This window comes from Rhyacophila brunnea, unplaced genomic scaffold (genome assembly GCF_057557595.1).
Source record: "Rhyacophila brunnea isolate RB1 unplaced genomic scaffold, BYU_Rbru_1.0 scaffold_11, whole genome shotgun sequence".
In the NCBI taxonomy this organism is placed as follows: Eukaryota; Metazoa; Arthropoda; class Insecta; order Trichoptera; family Rhyacophilidae; genus Rhyacophila; species Rhyacophila brunnea.
In genome coordinates, this window is record NW_028232763.1 from 29,722,020 (window position 1) to 29,744,003 (window position 21,984).

General features: G+C 34.6%; 1 protein-coding gene across 1 annotated transcript in view; it reads left to right on the forward strand.

The window, feature by feature from the left end:
• Positions 1–18,577: 18,577 nt before the first annotated feature.
• The window catches only part of kl-2 (dynein heavy chain 2, axonemal kl-2), a 79,252-nt gene continuing 75,845 nt past the window's right edge, over positions 18,578–21,984 (forward strand). Inside the window, exons 1-2 of the mRNA XM_085960232.1 lie at positions 18,578–18,933; positions 20,911–21,339. Of these exons, the coding sequence (XP_085816358.1) occupies positions 18,864–18,933; positions 20,911–21,339 (499 nt within the window). The 5' untranslated portion in view covers positions 18,578–18,863. The remainder of the gene's footprint in view (positions 18,934–20,910; positions 21,340–21,984) is intronic.

Here is a 21,984-nt window from a genome sequence, read left to right on the forward strand (position 1 = left end):
CTCCCTAAAATGAATAAGCCAATCAGCGGCTGCTCTGATGGTCATGTGATACGGATTTCAATGTGTCTGCCTGAACAAAATTAAAGTGACTTCATGTTGATCGCTCGGCAGGTTAATAGTATTTTTCAATATTTATAATGAATGTTGAACTGATTAATGTATTGAAACGTAAGCCCAATGAGTCAATGAAGCGTTTACAAAGAAAAGAAACATGGGCAGTTAATATCGAACGCCAAAAACGGTAAGTGAATATTGACAATTTCTGCGTGTTATTTGTCCAATAATACAGTGGTGTCTCGTCATACTGTCCCTATTGTTGATTATAAAATTACTTGTTTAAAATAATTACAGTTTACCATTGAAAACTTTAAATACGTGCCTATTGACTTAATACCTTTTTTCACATATTTTATTAATTATCAGGACCGGTTTTACCAACTTATTATTTTCTATACAAATATTTAAAAATGAATAATAACAAAATATAAAGTAGAGACAGCCACTAACTAGAATTTAAATAATTATATGTACACTATACCTATACCATTCATACAATTGCGATAATACTTTGGTGAGATTGTGTGCACACCTGCCAAGATTTCTGAATTAGTACAACCATCTTCTTCTTCTTCTATTCTATCTTCTTTTATTCGTATGATTCCTATACCATCTCCTTAGGACCAGTTTTGAAAATGAATTATTTACCAGAATTCAGAAAAGAATGGAAATAATTAATAATGTCAAAAATATTGGAATATCTTCAATGCCAAGTGACTGGCAAGAGGTAAGTACTTCAAAAGAGGAAACAGTTGAGAAGAGCGGAACAGTTTTAAAGATGACAAACTGCAATGGCTTAAAAGGTTTGTTACAATATTTTCAAACCAATCAATCTAATCTGAATAAAATTACCTACGTATATTATTTTATATTATTTTCTCCTTTTGATTGGCGATAAAATTGCAGTATCTACACTTTCCTATTCTGGACCAGTCGTTTTCGATACCCAAAACTTTGGACATTAAACGACTTATGAAGTTTGCATAGTCAAGATTAGGGATACAAAATACCGGGATCCCGAGCTATTTCCGATACCTATGAATCCCGGAATTGATAAACATAATCCCGAAACTTTCGGGATTGATTTTGTTATCAATTTTTATGGAAAATAAAATAAATAAGAAAATATAACAGAAAAAATACGTTTAATAACAAATAACTACATTAGAAATAAACTGAGTTTGAATGAAGTTTGATTTATACCCATGTGTAAGTTGCCGATTTATTTTATTTTTTCACATAAATTAATAAAAATGAGAGAGATTGGAAAAAACAATGCTTCGCACTATTAACAAGTAATTCCACCATGATCTCATATGTTTTACGGCAGTTTCATATTTGGCTGACTATTTAGATTTATGAAGCGTAAAGGCCATAAGTACACCATGATTAGCTTTACTATTTTAAATCCGGCTAACCCATTCGTAAATCTTTACTATAAAAAACAGCAATCTCATATTAAATTCACATCATTATTTTTATTACAATATTATTTACTCCATTAAACTTATGTATTTCCAAGATTGAACGTTTACAATATTAACAATAAATGTTTTAAATATTATAAATTATACTAGATTTATTTTTGACCGATTTTATCAATGGTATTTGTAAATATAAAAATTTTATATTAATAATGGAAAAAAATGCCAATCCCGGGATTGTCAAATTGTAATACCGAAATCCCGGGATCAGAATTTTGGCTCGTGATTGGATTCCCTAGACAAGATAACCTCCTTTTACGCACGTTTCTGCTGTATTTAACTTTTCGTTGGATTATATGATGGAGTATATTATATTAAGTATACTAGTCTTCACAAAACGGAAATATATACCGTTTCTGTTCTTGATATTTAAACTAATGGCCTACCAAACCACAGTCGCTTTGCACTCAAATGTGCATTGACAAAATTAACATGATTTTAAATTAAGAGTACCCATAGGAGAGAGCAGCACATAGAGTAAAAAATATGTTTATGTATTTGCCAAATATATGATATTTAGTACATATTCTTACATTATAATAAATGTGCCCGCCATTCCATTTTTGGTTATAAATGTGCTTCTGATGAAAATAAGGTTAGGTTAAATATAATTAGACCCAATGCGAAAATAACATACACTTAATTATCCACCTAAATATGTTTCATTACATTTATTTCACGAGAAAAGGGTGATAAGGGAGAACGAATAGAACCATACTATACTAAAATAAATCAAGATTCGAACGATCGAAATAATAATTTTATGTTTCCCAGAACAGTGTTATGTTGACGGAAAAAGGGTAAGCAAAGTCTTTATTAGCAATATTTAAATGTGACTATTGCGCCAGATAGACGGCAGCGACTTGCCTGCGTGGTAAAGTTTGTACAAACTTCTTTTGCAGCGCTTTTCGGTTTCACGAGCTACAGTTTTCCCGTCCATATAGACGGGCTTCCCGATATAAAACAGGTTTGCGCAGGTAAGCTTGTAGTAAAAAATGAGCGTCTATCCGATGCTTTTAGAAATATTTTATTCGGCACATATTATAAGATTATTGAATTCTAATCATAAATTTACATTTTTCATAAAATGAATGACGTTAACAGATACTTCGTAATGAAAATGTGCGGTAATTAATATTAGGTATTATAAGGGTAAATGTAAGTACTTCCTTAATAAATTCGTAAGGGTTCGTTGTGTTGTTGAAGGTGTAACTATGGCGAAACCTAAGCTCGTGTCTGGCTCACCACAATAGCTCACTGTACACTGATATGTACACGGAAAGCCGTGTATACCGTTGTCAGAGTAAGCAAGACTACTGTGTTGAGCTGGGTTTGCAAGAGTAGCTTATTGTGGTCTGATAGAGTCACGGAAAGCCGTGTATACCGTTGTCAGAGCAAGCAAGACTACTATGCTGAGTCAGGGCCAAGCTGGCTCAAAGTTAACTGATTTGTTCAAATTTTTTTTTTCCTACCTTTTCTTCTAACTGAAACCTTGTGAGGTCTGAGAGGCAGACCTCGGTTTCCTGACTATTATTTCTAGGGTTGGGTCTTGTAAGTACATTAATGCCCTTTCCCGCATGTAATCTAGCTAAGTATTGAGCTGTTGAATTTACATTTACCTTCGCTTTTCAAACAAGTCTTTCGAGGGAAAACAGTTAAGAAAAACCCTCTTCCGAATATTGTCCTTATGGGTCCAACAAACAAAAAGTTCATCCTTTAGCGGGATGTTCGGCTTGAGATTATGATCTTGTGTGGATCATTTTATAACATCAAAGATGTTCGCCCAGTCCCTAGGGGGTATACCCCGTTTTCTGTTTTCCACAAGTTTAGCTCTCACCTGGGCTTTGAGCCCGAGTCTCATTCTGATGTACATTCTAAAGCTACCTAGTTTAACTCTTAGGGCTTCCAAACATTCTTTTACCTCTACCGCTAGACCCTGGAAGGGATCCGGCGGGGTCAGAGTACTGCCGGCCGCATCCGCTGTGGAAGAGGTACCTGTAATTGAGTGAGGAGGGGGTGGATCATCAGGATTTGGAGAGTCAGGGGGCATCATCTTATGACGGAGCCTAGCTTCCTTGCGCTTGTGCTTAAAATTTTGAATTTTGTTGGCAAATAGTGTAGGTTTCTTATGAGGCCCTTCTGTCAGTCTATTCAAGAAGGTCTCTCTGTATTTAGTTATGGTTTCGGCAATGTCGATTCCATCGTGTTTTGCATTGATGCGTTTGATGCTATGGTGAGACTTGAGTTCGTAGACGATTCAAAGGCATCTGTTCTCTATTGTTTGCAGCATCTTTAAATTGGATTTGGTGATGTCAGTAGTCCAAATTGGGGATGCATACAGCATGGTTGGTTTAATAACCATGCTATATAGTGCCTTTTTGTTTTCTTCTGAGAGACAACTTCTACGGTTGAAGATGGGTCTAAGAACCCCCATCGCCATAAAGGCTTTTTGCCTGGCTTCTAATAGGTGAGGTGTCCAGTTCAATCTATGGTGAAGGTATACCCCGAGGTATTTCACAGTGTTACTGAATGAACAGGGGATGTCACAAACAGTAATTTTTCCTTTATAGGATTTTTGGCTCCGCGAGAAGAGAATCGCCTCCGTCTTCTCCGCGTTAACTTTAAGTCTCCAGCGACTGAAATAATCAGTTAGCTGTCGAGTGCCCTTTTCTAAGTTCCTAATCGCCGTGTCAGTCTGGCGGCTGGTGGAAAGGATGGCTGTGTCATCTGCGTATAGCGCCAGTGTGCAGTTGGTGGGATTTGGCATATCACTTATGAAATGATTGAAGAACCTAGGCCCCATCAAACTGCCCTGTGGTACCCCTCCATCGATAGTGCGGTGAGATGAATTCTCCCGTTTGACCACTGCAAAAAGCGCTCGACCGCTCAGGTAGTTCTGGATGATTTTTGTGATGTACACGGGCATATTCGTGGTAAAAAGTTTGTGGATTAGACCGTCATGCCAGACCGTATCAAATGCCTTTTCGAGGTCCAACAGAACCATACCAGTGGTCTTGCGCTGCCTCATATCGGCCATCACAATCCCGGTAATTCTGGAGAGTTGTAGGGTCGTTGATAGACCCTTCCTGAAACCATATTGGGTATCCGGGAGGACTTGATTGTGGGATGGGAGAAAGCGTCGAAGGATCACTTTCTCGAAAAGTTTGCTTATGCCATCTAGTAGACTTATAGGTCTGTAGTTTACAGCCAAATAGTGGTCTTTCTTGGGTTTTGCTATAGCGACAACGTGAGCCGTTTTCCAGGTCTTTGGAAAGTATCCGCGCAGCAGACATGCATTGAAGATCTTAGCAATATGTATCCGCGCCTTCTCGGGAAGTCGTTTTAACATGTAATTTGTGATATTGTCTCGTCCTGGTGCCTTTCTGGTGATCAAGGTATTGATAGATCTAGAGATCTCGCGCGGTTCAACAATTTTAACATCATCGGGATCGATGTCTTCTTTCGCAAGTGCAAGAATTGAGTTGTTCACCAAGGCTTTAGTAGCTGAATCGGTGTCCGACTGGATTTTAGTATTATTGACGAACGCATCGGCAAGTGCGTCTGCTTTTTCGAGATCTGAGTACACGAAATTTCGAATAGTTGCATTCTCTCTGAGGGGCTTTTTAACAGACGGGCCCGTTTTAATCGCCCTGGATAGTGCCCAGAGCGAGTTCCGCGGGTCGTCTGTATAAATTCTGCAGTCCTTGAGTTTATTGTCCCAATGCTCGGCTTGTAGTTCTGATACTATCTTCTTGATTTTACCTTGCAAAGTATTGATCTCACGTTTGATGAAGTGATTTGTGCGTCTAGCTTTGTTCCAGTCCTTGCGTAGCTGGTTTCTAGTATTGATGAGCTCTCTGGCCTCATCATTAAGATCCACCCTGATGGGATTTTTCTTGATTTTCGGAATATAGCGACGTCTCGCTGTGAGAATAGTCTCAGTGAGTTCGACGACCGCTGTCTCTATCTCTACCTCCGTTTGAAAGGTTCTAGGCGTGAGATCAATGCATCGATTAATATGCCTCTTGAATAGGTGCCATTTGGCTTTAGATTAGTCAAATTGGATTTTACTTTCTTTATCGTATTCGCCTCCAACTTCGAAATAAATTGGCAGGTGATCCGACTTCAGAGCATTAACAACTCTCGGGACACCGGTTTCTGGGGAGTTGTTTGCTATCACAAAATCTAAAACTGCTGGGTTGCAACGAGCTTGGACACGAGTCGGCTCGTCAGGATGTGAGATTGAGAAATCGTATTTCTCTGTAATCTTTAAGAGGGCATTGCCACGGGCGTTGTTGGAATGGCAGTTCCAAATCTTATTATGTGCATTAAAATCACCTGCTAGGATGACTGAGCCTCTGAGGTTGGCAAGGTAGACCACCTCTGCCTCGCTCACTTTTTCTTTGGCATGCCCATATACCGAAATTATGGCATGTAGGCGTCCATTTAAGTTTACTTCAACTGCCGTGGCTTCAAATCCAATGAGAGGCTTAATTGGGATGTGAGCATGTTTTAAGTCTTGATTGACTAGTATCATGACACTCCCACCCTTCGCTGGGAGAGGGCGGTCCTCACGATAACAGTCAAAACCGGGAACGGAGAAATGGTCTTTTGGTTTAAGGAATGTCTCCTGAATTAAAGCAATGTCCACGTCCAGCACCCAGAGTAGGTCAGTCAACTCCGGTCGCTTATCGCGCTGAGCAATGCTGCGGGCGTTCCAGGAGATTATTTTTAGTGGGCGTGTGTTAGCCATTTAGGGCAACATGCCGCATTTAATAAGCAGAGATTCGGCTCTGTCAAGCCTTTCCTCCATGGACAGTGTAGGCTACTCTGCTCGGATAGAGCGAGTCATTTTGATACATTCCAGTATGGCTGGAATGTCATCAATGGTGACACCATCCTCTCCATGAAGGAGTGAATTCAGTGCTTCCACCAGAGTTGAAGGAATGGTCCTACTGTGGGGGCTTGACTGATTGGCTGCTGCGGAAGCAGATGTTTGCGGTCCCATGAGAGCTGCCGTGTATGATAGTGTTTGGGGGTCTGCCGCTCGGGAGACTGATTTGTGCGGCATGGCTTTGGTCTTAGGAGTCGCTGAGGCTGCTCTGCGAGCTGCTATTGCCTTAGCGTAGGCAATACGCTTAGGGCATTGCCTGAAATTGGCTGGGTGGTCCCCGCCGCAGTTGCAGCACCTGACTCCTGGGGAACCTATGGCACTACCTTTAGGGCGGGGGCATTCCTTTGATGCATGAGCATCCATACATTTGACGCACCTTGCGTCTCTATTGCAGTTGTGGGCCGAATGACCGAACTGTTGGCATCTATAGCACTGAGTGCCACCATTGTTTGACTTGCCCCTGAATTTCTCCAGGGACACCTTGACATGAAAAATTTCTCTAACCTTGTTTGACATAAACTGCATTGTCTATTGCGGACAGACATAGTATGCGAAGAACAATTTTTCCATTAAGATATTATTAATCGTGAACTGCTTTATTCAAAGGTTTGATATCGACTGCGATCGTTGCTAGATATAAAAAATAGCTATTTTTTTGCTTTTTTAATATTTTTTTCGCAGTTTAATTTTACAGTCGTTACCAGTTTCGTCAGATGTGTTATATTACAATTCATAATATTGTATGATTCCAAACGGTCAAATAGGATATCACGAAATCTTTCCAATCCACGACTGACAATAGAGTATATTATTTTTATTAGATACAATAATTAATAGATCTAATAATTTTAAAATATTTTGTTGAAAATACATATTTTTAAATTCGTAGAAAAAATCTAGAAAAATAATATACATACATTAATCATAGCGGTTATAATACTATATTGTGGGCACATCGTAAAAGGAAAACAATGAGTGGCGATACCGGAATATTTTGATCTTGGTACTGTGGTCGCTGTGATGTGTCAACCAAATTATAAAAATCGCATATAGCGGTAGTTTTAATATATTTTGTAAATTATCTTTTACTTAAGGATTTAGAAGCAGCTGGATTAGGGTTGTTAGCAGAGGCTCTCAAAAATGTTAAAGTAAGTAATAAAATCTTTTTTATTTTATCATTATTGTCATATTATATGAGAGTAAACCTCTACTTACATAAATAATAATATCGATTAATATAATATGATATAATAGTCCATAGTTGGAGAGATAAAGGGGACTTGTTCTATTATTTTGTGGCACAAATATAACAATTTTAACTAAGTCGCCATTTTGAAAACATGGTGCACTGAGGCGATTTTTTCAAAATATTTTCTTATCTGTAGGGACTAAGGTAGGAGTTAAATTTTTTTGATAAATAATGATTTCGTACAACTTTTCCCTGAAATTTTTTGATAATGTCAAATAGATAGATAATTAGGGAGTGAGGTACAGTGCCGTTAAGTTGGGTAGATTATTAAAAACTTGAAATGCATAGACTCAATGACGAATAAATAATTATCATTCATTATATTATTTACTATGCCTATTATTCACATATTTGCAGTAGGCTTACTTTATAATTTCAATTAAAGCATTTTATATCGTTTGCTACTTTGAGAGTCTCTTTTTTAAATATACTATAATGTATTTGTAGAGGGTAACTCCCTACTATAGATTTTGAATCCTGCTACGCTGCTACGATGCAGCCATTTTTTTCTGATTCCCTCCAAAATTGACCATTGTGTTCATTATTTTTTGGTAAAATAATCATCATGGAAAGATACAATGTTGTACAGCGTAAACAAATTGTTACATTTATTTATTACAATAATAATGAATCTATTCGAGCAACGTTTAAGGCATTACGTGAAATTTATTGTCAAAATAATCGACCTTACAGATCTTAACTCTTCGTAATTTATTTGTAAAATTTGATTTAAATGGTAATGTTTGTGATGTTAAAAATCTAACCCGTCAAAACGTAAACGTACTGCTGAAATTATTTATGTTATGAATCAAAGTGTGGATGAAAATCCAGAAGAATCTCAATTACACCTGATTCTCAAGAATTTATGGCATTACATGAAATAATATTCTTCATGAAGTTTTGCTTTTAAAGGCGTATAAAATACAGTTAATATAAGAACCGACTGACCATTTGGTGCATAGAAATCTTGCTGATTGGACTGGCTTTAGAGCAACTTGAAACAGACCAATTATTTCATTAAAAAATCAACTTCAGCGATGAAGCTTATTTTTGGTTAAATAGTTTCGTAAATAAGTACAATTATCACATTTGGAGTAATGAAAACTCACATGCTATTCTTGTAACCTTTACATACACAAAAATAACATTTTGTATAGTTTATGGTTTGAAGGTTTTTTTTTTTTAAAACGAAAAAGTAAACCAGTTACTGTCAATAGAAAACGCTACAGACTCGTGATTATGACTGATTTTTTCCTGCATGGAATGATTTTGATCTGTAAGATATTATATAGTTCCAACAAGGTGGTGCAACATGCCATACAGGTCGTGACACAATCAACTCTCGATATCTCTACAATATAATTATATATATATATATTATATTATCTTATTTTGAAACCCTATTATTAAAAAAATACAATATTTTAATCGTATCTAGGGGGAGCCTGGAAAAACAGGAAGGTTTGGTCCACTGGACCTTCCTTGGACTTTAAGTACTTCCTGGACTGATTGGTGAAAAGGGTAATACAGGATTGACTGGACTTCCAGGCATTAAAGGACAAACAGTACGTTTCCACGTTAATATTTTATTATTTATTATCAAATAATCTTTAGAATAGAGATAGATTTTCGACCTTTTAAAACATCGTTAAAATTCATGGTATTTTTGAATTTAATAAAATATTAAATAGGTAACTACGATCACTGTTTTGCATTAATAACACTTTTAGGGAGAGAAGGGTGATTCCGGATACGTCCTAGGAATTAAAGGGAACGTGGGAGTCCTGGTTTTCCTGGACCACCAGGAGAACGTGAAATCCCTGGTGATAACGGAATAGCTGAAGGTTCAGAAAATGTGAGAAGAAATTTGATATCTTGTATTATGAGCTCATAAATTTTGAAGAAGTTGTAATTCCTGTAAAACAAATATTATGTTAACCATATCTATGTACAAAGGTGTTTGGCGGTGACAATATATTTTATTATAATTTGATGACTCAAACATCAGTCCCCATACTACATTCTTCCAACGAAACCATCTTTTTGGTTAATGTTGCTATCTATAACATCTTTATAAATTTTTTTTCATTTCTGATGTTTTGGTCCTTTTTTGAAGTTAGTATTTTGATTTTTTTTAAATTATTAATTAATAAACTATAGTTTTTACCATAAATCACATGATTTTAATTAATAAATATGTAGAAAATTATTTATTGTACATACATATTACTGTAATACAATAGCCATCAGCTATTAGATCCATTACAATTGAGACAATATCATAATATTATTGGATTCCGAAAAAAAAAATTTTAGAGCGTTATTTCTACCTAAACAACTGTTAATGACAAATAACATAACAGAGGTACAATTTGACATCTTCGAAAATATTACCATTTAATAACCATTATTATTATATAAACAATTATTGAAATGTTTATTTTAGGGAATCAAAGATGATAAAGATGATACAGGAAGAAATGGTACACCTGGTATCCATGGAAACAGTAGACCTCCTGGTCCAATGATTAGTAAACGTAATTTTATTGCAAAAAAAAGCTTGATTACTAATTGTTCAATTGTGCAAGTTTCATAAATATTGGTCGAGTTGTTTTTTTGCTACAATTTGAATTATCATAATATACAGACAGGTAGTTGGCAGACACTAACAATAACATTTATATAATATAATAAAATATGAACGTATTTTTTATGTATTGGGTGAGCATTTACTTATAATATAAATTATATTATTGTTTCGCATATTATGTTGGTTTGTAATTATGCCATTATTAACTTATTGATTACTCATTTAATGGAGTAAAAGGAGACATGGGTCTGCCAGGGCTTCCTGGTTATGCAGGAGATATGGGAGTTACCAAACCACAGGGTATTAAGGGAGTTTCTGGAAACAAGGGAGATCAAAGAAAAGTTGGTAGTCCTGGTATGCAAGTAAGTACATAAAAAAAGCATTTCATTTATGGAGATCTGTCCAAACTCGCTCTCGGTCTAATTTTACATATAGGTGTGATCTAGAAATCTCGTCTCAATAATTCTCTAAAACTAATTAAAAAAGGCATACCTTGAATCTCAAGAAAGCGATTCTCCTAAATTTCGTGTACCTATTGTCATATCTCGAGAAATCATCAACGAGATTTAAAAAAATTGAAAAATCGTTACTAAACTGAGCTGAAGATCGCAACCGCCGTTCAAATGAAAACTGATTTTTCGGTCAAAAAAAGCTTAGACATTGATTCTGAATGGAATTTCTTAAAATTCCCGATTAAAAAAAATTAGCTGAAGGTTATAAAAAATAAGGCTCTCGACTTTCATAATGAGTGGAATATCTTAAATTTATCGGTATTTTTTTGCCGTAAGATCTAAAACATAAACTAAGAGAATTTCGAGACCTCTTGAGAAATCAAAAATACCGATCTCTAATTCTTGAAAAAAAAAACAAATAAGTACTATTTGTTTCGAAAATTTGAGATTCGATAATTCAAGAAATGAAAACGTCGAGAAATCACAAGCTCTAATTTTATACATAATAATATAATAACCATCATAATTTCGCTAGACCTTGCAGGTCACTTGGCATTCTAATCTAATAGAAATAAGTCTAGATGAAATTTAATAATAAAAAGCCATCAAACCATGAAACTCATTGACTTGGTATGCTAATTACTTTATGTACTAGGTATATCGGATAGAGTCATAGTTTTTCATTAGAATGGATTTTTGCTCAATTTGACGCGAATCACTTGACAAGATAGTTTTATTTTTTTACCACGTTTTTATTAGCTAGCATTCTTGTTTGTCCGGTACAGATTTTTTTTTGTGTGTCCAGTACCTTTTTTTCTTGTTTGACCAAGATTTGTATTGGACGATTGAAGATTTTTAACTAACTTCCCGACTAGCTAGACATTCGAAACTTTCAGAATATATCAGAACACGACGACGATGCATTCTTTTAATACTTATAGCCATTTTTAAGCAGAATTTAATTCATTTTCAGTTAATTTTGTTTTGTATGGAAAGTTATTATTGCTGGTTGTTAAGGGGGGACATGCTCGTCGTAGGTCAAAGTTGAGTTTTTATTGTATTTTTAAACCATGATTCTGGACACTCCTTAAATGTCGTAGATAAACTATTTACATAATTTTGAAGCCTTATTTATTTTAAATATTTGATGACTGCATAAAGTATTTTTGTTGCATAAAATAGTATTCTTTTAAACCTCTCGCTCTAATATTTTAGAATATAGTCATATTTCGGTACAAAACTGTGCAGTGGTGTTAAGATTTTTTACATTTATTAATTTTTAAACGCACTTATAAAACTATTAGTATAATTTATGACGAGATAATTTTTGTAAAATATTCACGATAAAAAATTATATTGATAATCTCTGTGATCCCAAATTTGACAAGAATTAGGCATTTTATTATTCAAAAATCGGCATTGAAGATAATTCTAAAGATACTCATTATAAGCTTTGTCTCTGACCATTCAAGTGTGATAAACATCCTACGAATAATGATTGCTTTATAATAATTATTGAACTAAGAATAAGGTAGTGTTTTTTTGAAATACGCCATTTCTTTTGGCATTCCCCAGTAGTTAAGCTACAACATACGGCCGTAGCCATAAATTGACAAACTATAATTAAAGTAGGGAGTAAAATTATGTTAATGCACGTGTTTGAACATTTATAGGATTTTTTAAATATTTATATCATTTTATTTTTGTTTTCTCAGACAATGAAAATTGTTATTTTTTCATTCATTCAAGGGAGAAAAAGGAAGTGCGGGTGTTACATGATTTTCTGGTTTAAAGGGTGATCAAGGAATTCCCGGAATTCCTGGACTATATCTTAATTATAGTATAAGATACATCGGTTATTTTTTCTCAAAAGTTGTCATCTCATTTTTAATCTTAATTTCATGATTTGAACTACCTACAGTATTATAATGATAACGCATTTTAACTCTTAATTGCACGGTGTTACTTTTCAGTTACAATTTTGTAGTATTGTTTATGTATGTTTTTTTATGAATGAAACTTTATTTGCAGTTTTTTATAGTTGACAGAGTGAAATAGTTAATTTTTATTAATATTAAACAATAAATGTAATCGATTATCAAAGTGATAAATCTACGTTAAAGAGTTGCTATCATGTATTTAAGGCAAATCAACTAAGATTAGTATACTATACTGACTATGTCACCGACAGATACCGAAATAAAAAGCGGTAACTAATGGATGGAAACAACTAGAGAGTTGTCATAGGAAATCAAAGCATATTTCGGAATGTCGCACCCTTGATGACGATGATTCTTATATTTACACTTTCATTTTTTTTTAGTAAAAATATATTATCCTACGACCTACAATGACAAAATCAAAAATTATGAAACGTAATGTTATTGCTAGATATAAAATTAATTGCGATATTTTTTTTAAATGCGTTGTGACAATCATAAAAATGCATTCAATAAGCAGCTAAGATCTCTGGGTGTTCCGGGGCAACCAGGAGGGGCCAGTATTAATGGCCGTCCAGGAATACATACATAAGGGGGTACATGCTCGTCGTTGGTCAAAATTGAGTTTTTATTGTATTTTCAAACCATGATCCTGGACACTCCTTAAACGTTGTAGATAATCTATTTATATAATTTTGAAGCCTTATTATCCTTCATATTTATTTTCAACATTTGATGACTGCATAAAGTATTTTTGTTACATAAAATAGTCTTCTTTTAAACCTCTCGCTCTAATATTTTAGAATATAGTCATATTTCGGTACATAACTGTGCAGTGGTGTTAAGATTTTTTACATTTATTAGTTTTTAAACGCATTTATAAAACCATTAGTATAATTTATGATGAGATAATTTTTGTAAAATATTCATGATAAAAAATTATATTGATAATCTCTGTGATCCCAAATTTGACAAATTCAAAAATCGGTAAACTTTACACATTCATCCAGCAGTGGATTGATTCTGGTTGATGATGATGATGATGACGATATGAATATGTAGATAAATATAATATCACCGATTTTGATAAATACAGCAATTCATATGACAGAAAGGAGTATAATCAGGCTAGGCTGGCCTTTATCCAGCAGTGGATTGGTTCAATTCGATGATGATAAAGACGATAGAAATAGTTATAATATCACAAATTCGTTAAACCGATAGTAGTATAATCCAGTGGCGAAGGGTGGAGGTAGGCTGATAAGATCCAACATAAATAGTCTATAATAAACTTTGCCAGTCATAAGTATTTGTTTTCATTGAACTAAGTCTACAATTTACAAATGGTTTGTAAAATTCAATTAAACACTGCGAAACCAAGCCACAACAGATAATAGTCAAAAAATATCCAATGACGCCATTAAACTATACATAATGTTGGATATTTTATAGATAAAATAATATTTGTATCTACTATGGTTTGGTTTAGGCATGGCTTAATGAATTTTACTAACCAACAACATGTGTGCCTAAAATATGTATTCTTGTTTCATTGAAAACAAATAAGTATGAATGAAAAAGTATGCAATATTTTGTCGAATCGCCCATAACATACCAAAACGACACCACCTGTAAATTGTAGTTTTAATTCAATAAAAACAACTACGAATAACTGACAAAGCTTAATATACACTATTTATGTCGGATCTGAATAGCCTACCTCCACCCTTCGTCACTGGTAAAATCAGGTTGCGGAACCCTTCATCCATCAGTGGATTGATCTTGGTTGATGATGATGATGATGACGATATGAATGTGGAGATAAATAACATCAGCATTTTTAATAAATATAGAAATTCAAGACTGTCAAGAATACAATCAACGTAGAGAGGCCTTCATTTAGCAGTGGATTTGTTAAGACTGGTGATAATAATGACATTATATATAGATGGGTAGATAATAATTAAATATCACTGATTTTGATAAATATAACAATTCATGTGTAAGTAAGGAGTAGAATAAGGCTGAGGAGGCCTTCATCCAGCAGTGGATAAGTCCATATTGATGATGATAAGGACGATAAAAATAGGTAGATATTATACAATATCACAAATTTTGATAACTATAACAATAATTCGTGTTAATTTCTTTCATTGTTTGCAATGGCAACTTTGTTAGTTTAATATGACTTATATATTATTGTGATCTATGGAAATTAGTAGCCTAGTAATTTATTCAATAAAAAAAGAGTGCGTGAACAGCCACAAAGCAGTAGGTATTTAAAAAAATCAAATTTGGAATACAATTACGTTATCTATGGAATAATTCCAGTGGAGGCGCTTTCAGACTATGCGAGGATTTTGAATCGTTCCAAAATTATAGTTTTTTCACAGCAAAAAAATTAAGTGCGCCAATGTCACGTACACCTGTAAAATCATGGAAAACTTCTGAAATGTGTTCAATTCAATCGGTAGATGAATAAGTAGCGCACATTTCGAAGTGAAGATGTAAAAATAACAATAAAATGTCGCTTAAATGAGTATTCCAAAATCTCTTAGGATAATAATAATATCCTAGCTGAGCCAGCTGGCGGTTGCCAGTCTATCTCGCTAGGTCTTGCAGACGGCTTGGCGGTGTTGGATTTTAATATAATTGTGAAGTATGCATAGATGGCGCCATAGTTTTCTCTTCGGGATGGGTTTTTTCTTCACGTCAGACAGTTTGACATTTCGCTGATTTGTCATTTTTACGATTTGGAAATCGTCACTGCCAATATAAATTAATTTGGACTCATATCCGTAGTCTATTCAGGAGTCTGGCCTTCACAATATCGTCTAACACCGCCTTAGGCTGCTATGCCATGCAGAACAGCTGGCAATCGCCGATTGCTACCACTGACATTTTAATTTAAGAATACAATATATGTGCAGTTAAATATGATAAATAAGTATACATCTCAATCATTCGAATATAAAGCAATATATTATGTGATTATCATAAATAGCGATCCAATATAACGTGATATTAATCTCCTTCGGGTCCCATTGTGATAATAGAAAAAGGTTAGCAGTGTAAAAAATAAATTTAAACATTATTTTGTTTCATTGTCTATAAAAAATAAATGCTTGCAGCCATAGAATAATATTAAAAAAATCAAAATTTGAATTTAAAATTAACCGTGCGGGACATTCATATCGAGACAAATGTTGATAGATAATGAAGCAATACATATTATATCTGAGAGGAAAAGAACAATTCTGATAAGAATAGGAATTTATAAGACCTAAAGGTGTGGAATCAGCTTAAAGAGGCCTTCCAGCAGTGAATTGATACAGGTTGATGACGATAATGACGATATAAATGGATAGATATATACAATCACAAATTTAAAAAAAAAACATAGCAGTTTATATGACCAAGAAGAGTAGAATAAGGTTGGGATAACCTTCATCCAGCAGTGGATTGATCTTGGGTTGATGATAATAATAATTACGATATTATGAATGGGTAAATATAATATCAGCAATTTTGATAAGTATAGCAATTGCCACCATACCATCATAATGGGTGACTTTAATGCGCGGATCGGCTCCTACCATCGCGACGATATAGCTGTCGGGCGCTTTGGATACGGCCAGAGGGACACAAGGGGCGACATGCTGGTCGAGTTTGCCGAGAGAAATAACCTGCATGTCATGAACTCCTTTTTCAAAAAGAAGCCTCCTCGCAAATCGACGTGGAGGAGCCCAGCAGGAGAATCAGTGAAATTGATTACATTCTCACCAACAAAAAGGATATTTTTCAAGACTGCACCGTACTCAACAGATTCAATACAGGCAGTGGCCATCGCATGGTGAGATGCAAGATAAGATTTAACACTGATCTCGAAAGATCCAAACTGCTGAAGAAGCCCAAGGGTATTATACATTTGAGAAGCAAAGCCGAATTTCAGACTGAACTAACAAATAGACTTACATCTTTCCAAGCAAATAATCCTATCTTCCTCTCGAATGCAGAAAGCATAACGCGCATAATACTAAAATCTGCAAAACAACCAGACAAAGTCGCATCAGAGCCCGCACCCCCAAAAAAGCTTTCAGCCGATACGTTAAATCTAATGAAAGAGTCATATTCAAGTATCAAACGACCCGAATACTCTACTTTTTGCAAAACTCTCCGTATAAACATACGTGAAGACCTCCGTAGATTTAATATGACAATGATACAGGCTACTGTGGAAGCAGGTAGAAGTCTGAACAAAAACAAACAACGGTTGGGGATAGGGAGAAGGAAAATCACAACACTAAAAGCGGAGGATGGCACTACTGTTTTGCGAAACTGGGATAGTTTATTGAACAGAGTGGTGGAATTCTACAGTTCGCTGTATAATGACGAAAATTGAAAAAAATGCGACCAGTTCAAACCATCTGAGGAACGATGATGACGAAAACTATCTTCTTGAAGTCACTACCTACGAGGTAGAGCATGCAATAAGAAGCATGAAAAATGGAAAAGCTCCAGGAGAAGATGGGCTTACGATCGACATTCTCAAGAGAGCCGGACAGACCGTGAACGAAGTGCTAGCAAGGCTGTTCACAACCTGCCTGCGCGAAGAAAATGTCCCAGAGGCATGGAAAAGTGCCTCGATCATCATCCTCCATAAAAAGGGAGATCAGGAAGACCTGAAAAAATATCGGCCAATCAGCTTATTGTCAATTCTGTACAAAGTCTTTACAAAAATACTCTTAAACCGCCTAGAAACTGCTCTAGATGAGAATCAATCAAGAGAGCAAGCTGGGTTCAGAAGAGGCTATAGCACGATGGACCACATCCAAGTCGTCAAAGAAGTTATATAACGGTAAGGGAAGGTAACGGAAGTTATATAACCACTGGTGGATAAAGGTCTCCCATGCCTCATTCTACTCCTTTCTGTCATTTGAATTGCTGTATTTATCAAAATCGGTGATATTATATTATATCTATTTATATTTCCATTATCATCATGAGCCTGAATCAATCCACCGCTGGATGTGCCTCTCTAAGTTATTTGAATTTCTGTCGCTCATATGAATTGCTATATTTATCTACATATTCATATCGTCATGATCATCGACCTGAACCAATCCACTGCTGGATGAAGGTTATCTCAACCTAATTCTACTCTTCTTGGTCATATAAACTGCTATATTTTATAAAATTTGCGATTTTATATACCTACCCATTTATATCGTCATTATCGTCATCAACCTGTATCAATCCACTGCTGGATGAAGGCCTCTTTAAGCTGGTTCCACATCTTTAGGTCTTATAAATTCCTATTCTTATCAGAATTGTTCTATTCCTCTCAATTTATTTTTTTACACTGCTAACCTTCTTCTATTATCTCAATGGGTCCCGAAAAAGATTAATATCACGTTATATTGGATCGCTATTTATGATAATCATAATATAATATATTGCTTTATATTCGAATGATTGAGATGTATAATTATTTATCATATTTAACTGCACATATATTGTATTCTTAAATTAAAATGTCAGTGGTAGCAATCGGCGATTGACAGCTGTTCTGCTAGGTATAGCAGCCTAAGGTGGTGTAAGACGATGTGAAGGCCAAACTCCTGAATAGACTACCATATGAGCCCAGATTTATATTGGCAGTGACGATTTGCAAATCGTAAAACTGACAAATCAGCGAAATGTCAAACTGTCTGACGTGAAGAAAAAACCCATCCCGAAGGGAAAACTATGGCGCCATCTATGCATACTTCACAATTATATTAAAATCCAACATCGCCAAGCCGTCTGCAAGACCTAGCGAGACAGTCTGGCGACCGCCAGCTGGCTCTGAAACGAAAATAAATGTTTTCCACAACTGCACCCGAATATGATATTGTCTATGGCATTAGCTGTCAAAATCAAACGCGGTAAGATATTTGAACAGTGTGCCGGTGTTTGATTATTTCAGGATGTTTGATCGAAGTTTTGATAGGTACACGCAAAAAACAAAAGAAATTGTTTAATGATTGTCATCGTTTCCGATTTCAAACAATGAAGTTCTGGGCAAATATAAAAAAATTGTCGCATAAATTTTTTACCGTTTTGAGTAGGTAAGTGCCTATACAAAAGGTAGATAAAAGCTTCTGTTGTCTGGAATCAATGAGAAATACAATCGACGAGTTCGCCAAACAAACAAAATGACGGAACGGAAAAAAACAAAAATCGCTTGGAGCGACGATATAAGCTATGATTCAGAAGAAGAGCGTGGTGAGAAAACACCAAATAAACAAGTTTATTTTTATGAAGGAAATAACTTTTTAAAAATAGTTATTCTTTAATCCCTTCGAGACTATATATTTTGACCTATGATAGATACAGTAGGATATCATTTAAATTTTACCCCAATAACATACTTACCTATAGTTTTTCAATACTTTTATTAATTTTTATCTTCATCAAAGTTTCCTAAAATTTTTCGGCGTACCGTCTTTCTTTTGGAGCATATATTTTATCAGTATGTAGGTATCTTCAAATGATAACATTGCAAATAAAATTAAAAATCCTTATGTACTTACATAGTACTTATTATTATATAACCAGAACTTATCACCATTTAAAAACACATAGGTACAATGACAAAATATACCTAGGTAGGTACTGGAAAAAAAAACTATATTCGATGTTTGTTCTTTTACACGCATAAAGTCTCCCGAATATTTGTGAGGTTAGGTGTTTTTATATAGATATATTAGAATTGATTAGAATACCAGAATATATATTTTTTAATACTTTATGTTTTGTTTATCTTTTTGTCCATTTATAATTTCGCTGAAGACTTTTATAGCAATGTTTTATTAGTTACGTTTTATCTTATGTAAGTATGACTCTTTAGAGGATAATGTCTTATCTCAATTAATTTGATTGCACAAATAGATACACCTCTGACAGGTTTTAAGTTCTTGAATTTGTGCCTTTGTTTTGGTATGATAAATTTGTAAATCAAAAAACCTAGAGATTTTTATATTTTTCAAAAACCAGGCTGGGCAAACGAGGACATCTGGACACGTCATACAAAGAGACGAAACAGCAGGAGAGAAATCTACCCCCTATTTGTAATAGATAAAATCATTCATTCATACAGACATCAATATAACAGTGGCGAAGGGTGGAGGTAGGCTGTTAAGATCCACCATAAATCAAATAGTGTAGATTAAACTTGGTCAGTCATATGTATTTGTTTTAATTGAAGTAAGACTACAATTTACAGACGGTGTTGGTTAGTTTTTAAAATTATTCAATTAAACTCTGCGATAACCATGCCATGGTACCTAGATAGTAGTCAAAAAATACTCGTCTATCTATAAAATATCTAAACTTATGCAATTGAATCATAACTTTCAATATTTTATAGATAGAATAATATTTTTTATCTATTATAGTTTGGTTAGGCAGGGCTTAATGAATTTGAAAAAATGAACTAACGATACGTTTATTATAACGTATTCTTAATCCAACGAAAACAAATAAGTATGAATGAAAAAGTGTGCACAATTTTGTCATTTTGCCCCAAATATACTAAAACTATTATAGTTTGGCTTAAAAGGGGTTTAATTGATTTTTTCTGTAAATTTATAGTCTTGTTTCAATAAAAACAAATAAGTATGACTAACAAAGTTAAATGTACACTATTTATGGCGGATCCTAACAGCCTACCTACATCCTTCGCTACTGCAATATAATTATACACATTTTTGCATGCCGAGCATGGACTGCTCTAGTTTTTTGTGAGAAACTAATAACAATGTTATGTAGTGGTTAACAAAGTTATTTCAGTCAGTAGAGGTTATGATACTCAGCAGCAAGGATAATGACAAAGAAGAAGTATCTAGGTAGTTGATGTATGCAGCTAAAGGTAAAGCGTGTTTGTTTAGAGTCCTAGATATGAATAGATAATGAAGCACCCCGCAAAATTAAAACAATTTCATCAACATTCAACAAGGTACAAAACCTGAGCAAACGATTTATATTATTTGTCATATTTGAGCGGCATAGTCCCCTCCTACTACCACCTGATTTTCCAACCCCCTTTTAATTGCCCCCCTAGAGCTTATCTACTTTGGGAATTTCTTTTCTAGAAACCAATAGTTGGTGAACTTTTCTCTCTCTCAGAATTGTAATGTTTATTTACATATTTAAAAAAAAATGTTTATCTATGTACAAAATAGTATAATTATTTTATTGTAGAGAAAGAAAGAATAGCTCTGGCAGAGTTGGCTGAAATCGAGACACCGGAAAAACCATCATATTCTGACGAAGAACTTGATAAGCTCGTAACGTATGTTCAGCAGTTGACAACTCTGTACTGTCTCAGAAAGGAAGACTGGAATGTTGATTGCGTAAATGTCATTAAAGATTTTTTTATGGAGCCTAAATGTCTACTACTGACTGTCTTTTTTCATAACAACATATTATATGCGATGCTGAGTATACCAGAATTACCTGTGTACGATTTAACCTACTTTTCAAGAGAGCCTGAGATGATATTCACAGTTGATAATTTCCACGACGAGATTATCTTTGGCACCTTTGTTGAGAGTGTTGAAGAGTCTCTACTGAAGATGCTCGAATATGTGTATGCTCCAGTCTTTTTCGCTGCATCTGATTGGCCGGATGGTAAAAAATCCTTTATATTCATTGTGCTAGAAACTTTGAAATCGAATTTTTGACCTCTTTGTTAACACAATCTTGCTCTTTATGCGTTTTGTCTAGCATGCACCTTTCCATGCCACGTTGCGCTACTCAAAATTTTGGACTTCTTTTGTTTCACATGCATATTATGTGACCACTGGCTGCATATCAGTTGAATATTAAAAGAATATTATTATTGCCCATAGGATATAATACTCTACTGATTATTGTCAAAAATTTCTCTATAAAGTGAATCTTATAATCCGAGTACAAGCTTAGTGTAGGTAGAGTTGGGTTTCGGGAATTTTCTGATGGGAATTCTCGAGAAATTTTTGAGATTTTCCATTCCGAATCTCGAGTATTGCATTTTATAACATTTCGGGAAATCCCGGATCTCGAGAATCTTTTCTCGGGATTTATTTATTACCAAATATATTAATAGAAAAAACCATTTTCTATATGAAAAAAGTGGACAGGAAACACAAAACGTTCAAAGACTGATCGGGGCATTTAACACAATTATCTCAATGATGACTCAAAATGAGCGCAATTTCTGCAACATCAGGGAATTTTGTGTCTCGAAAGCGTACGCGATTGTTTTTTGAAACTTATTTTAATAAGTAATGTTTT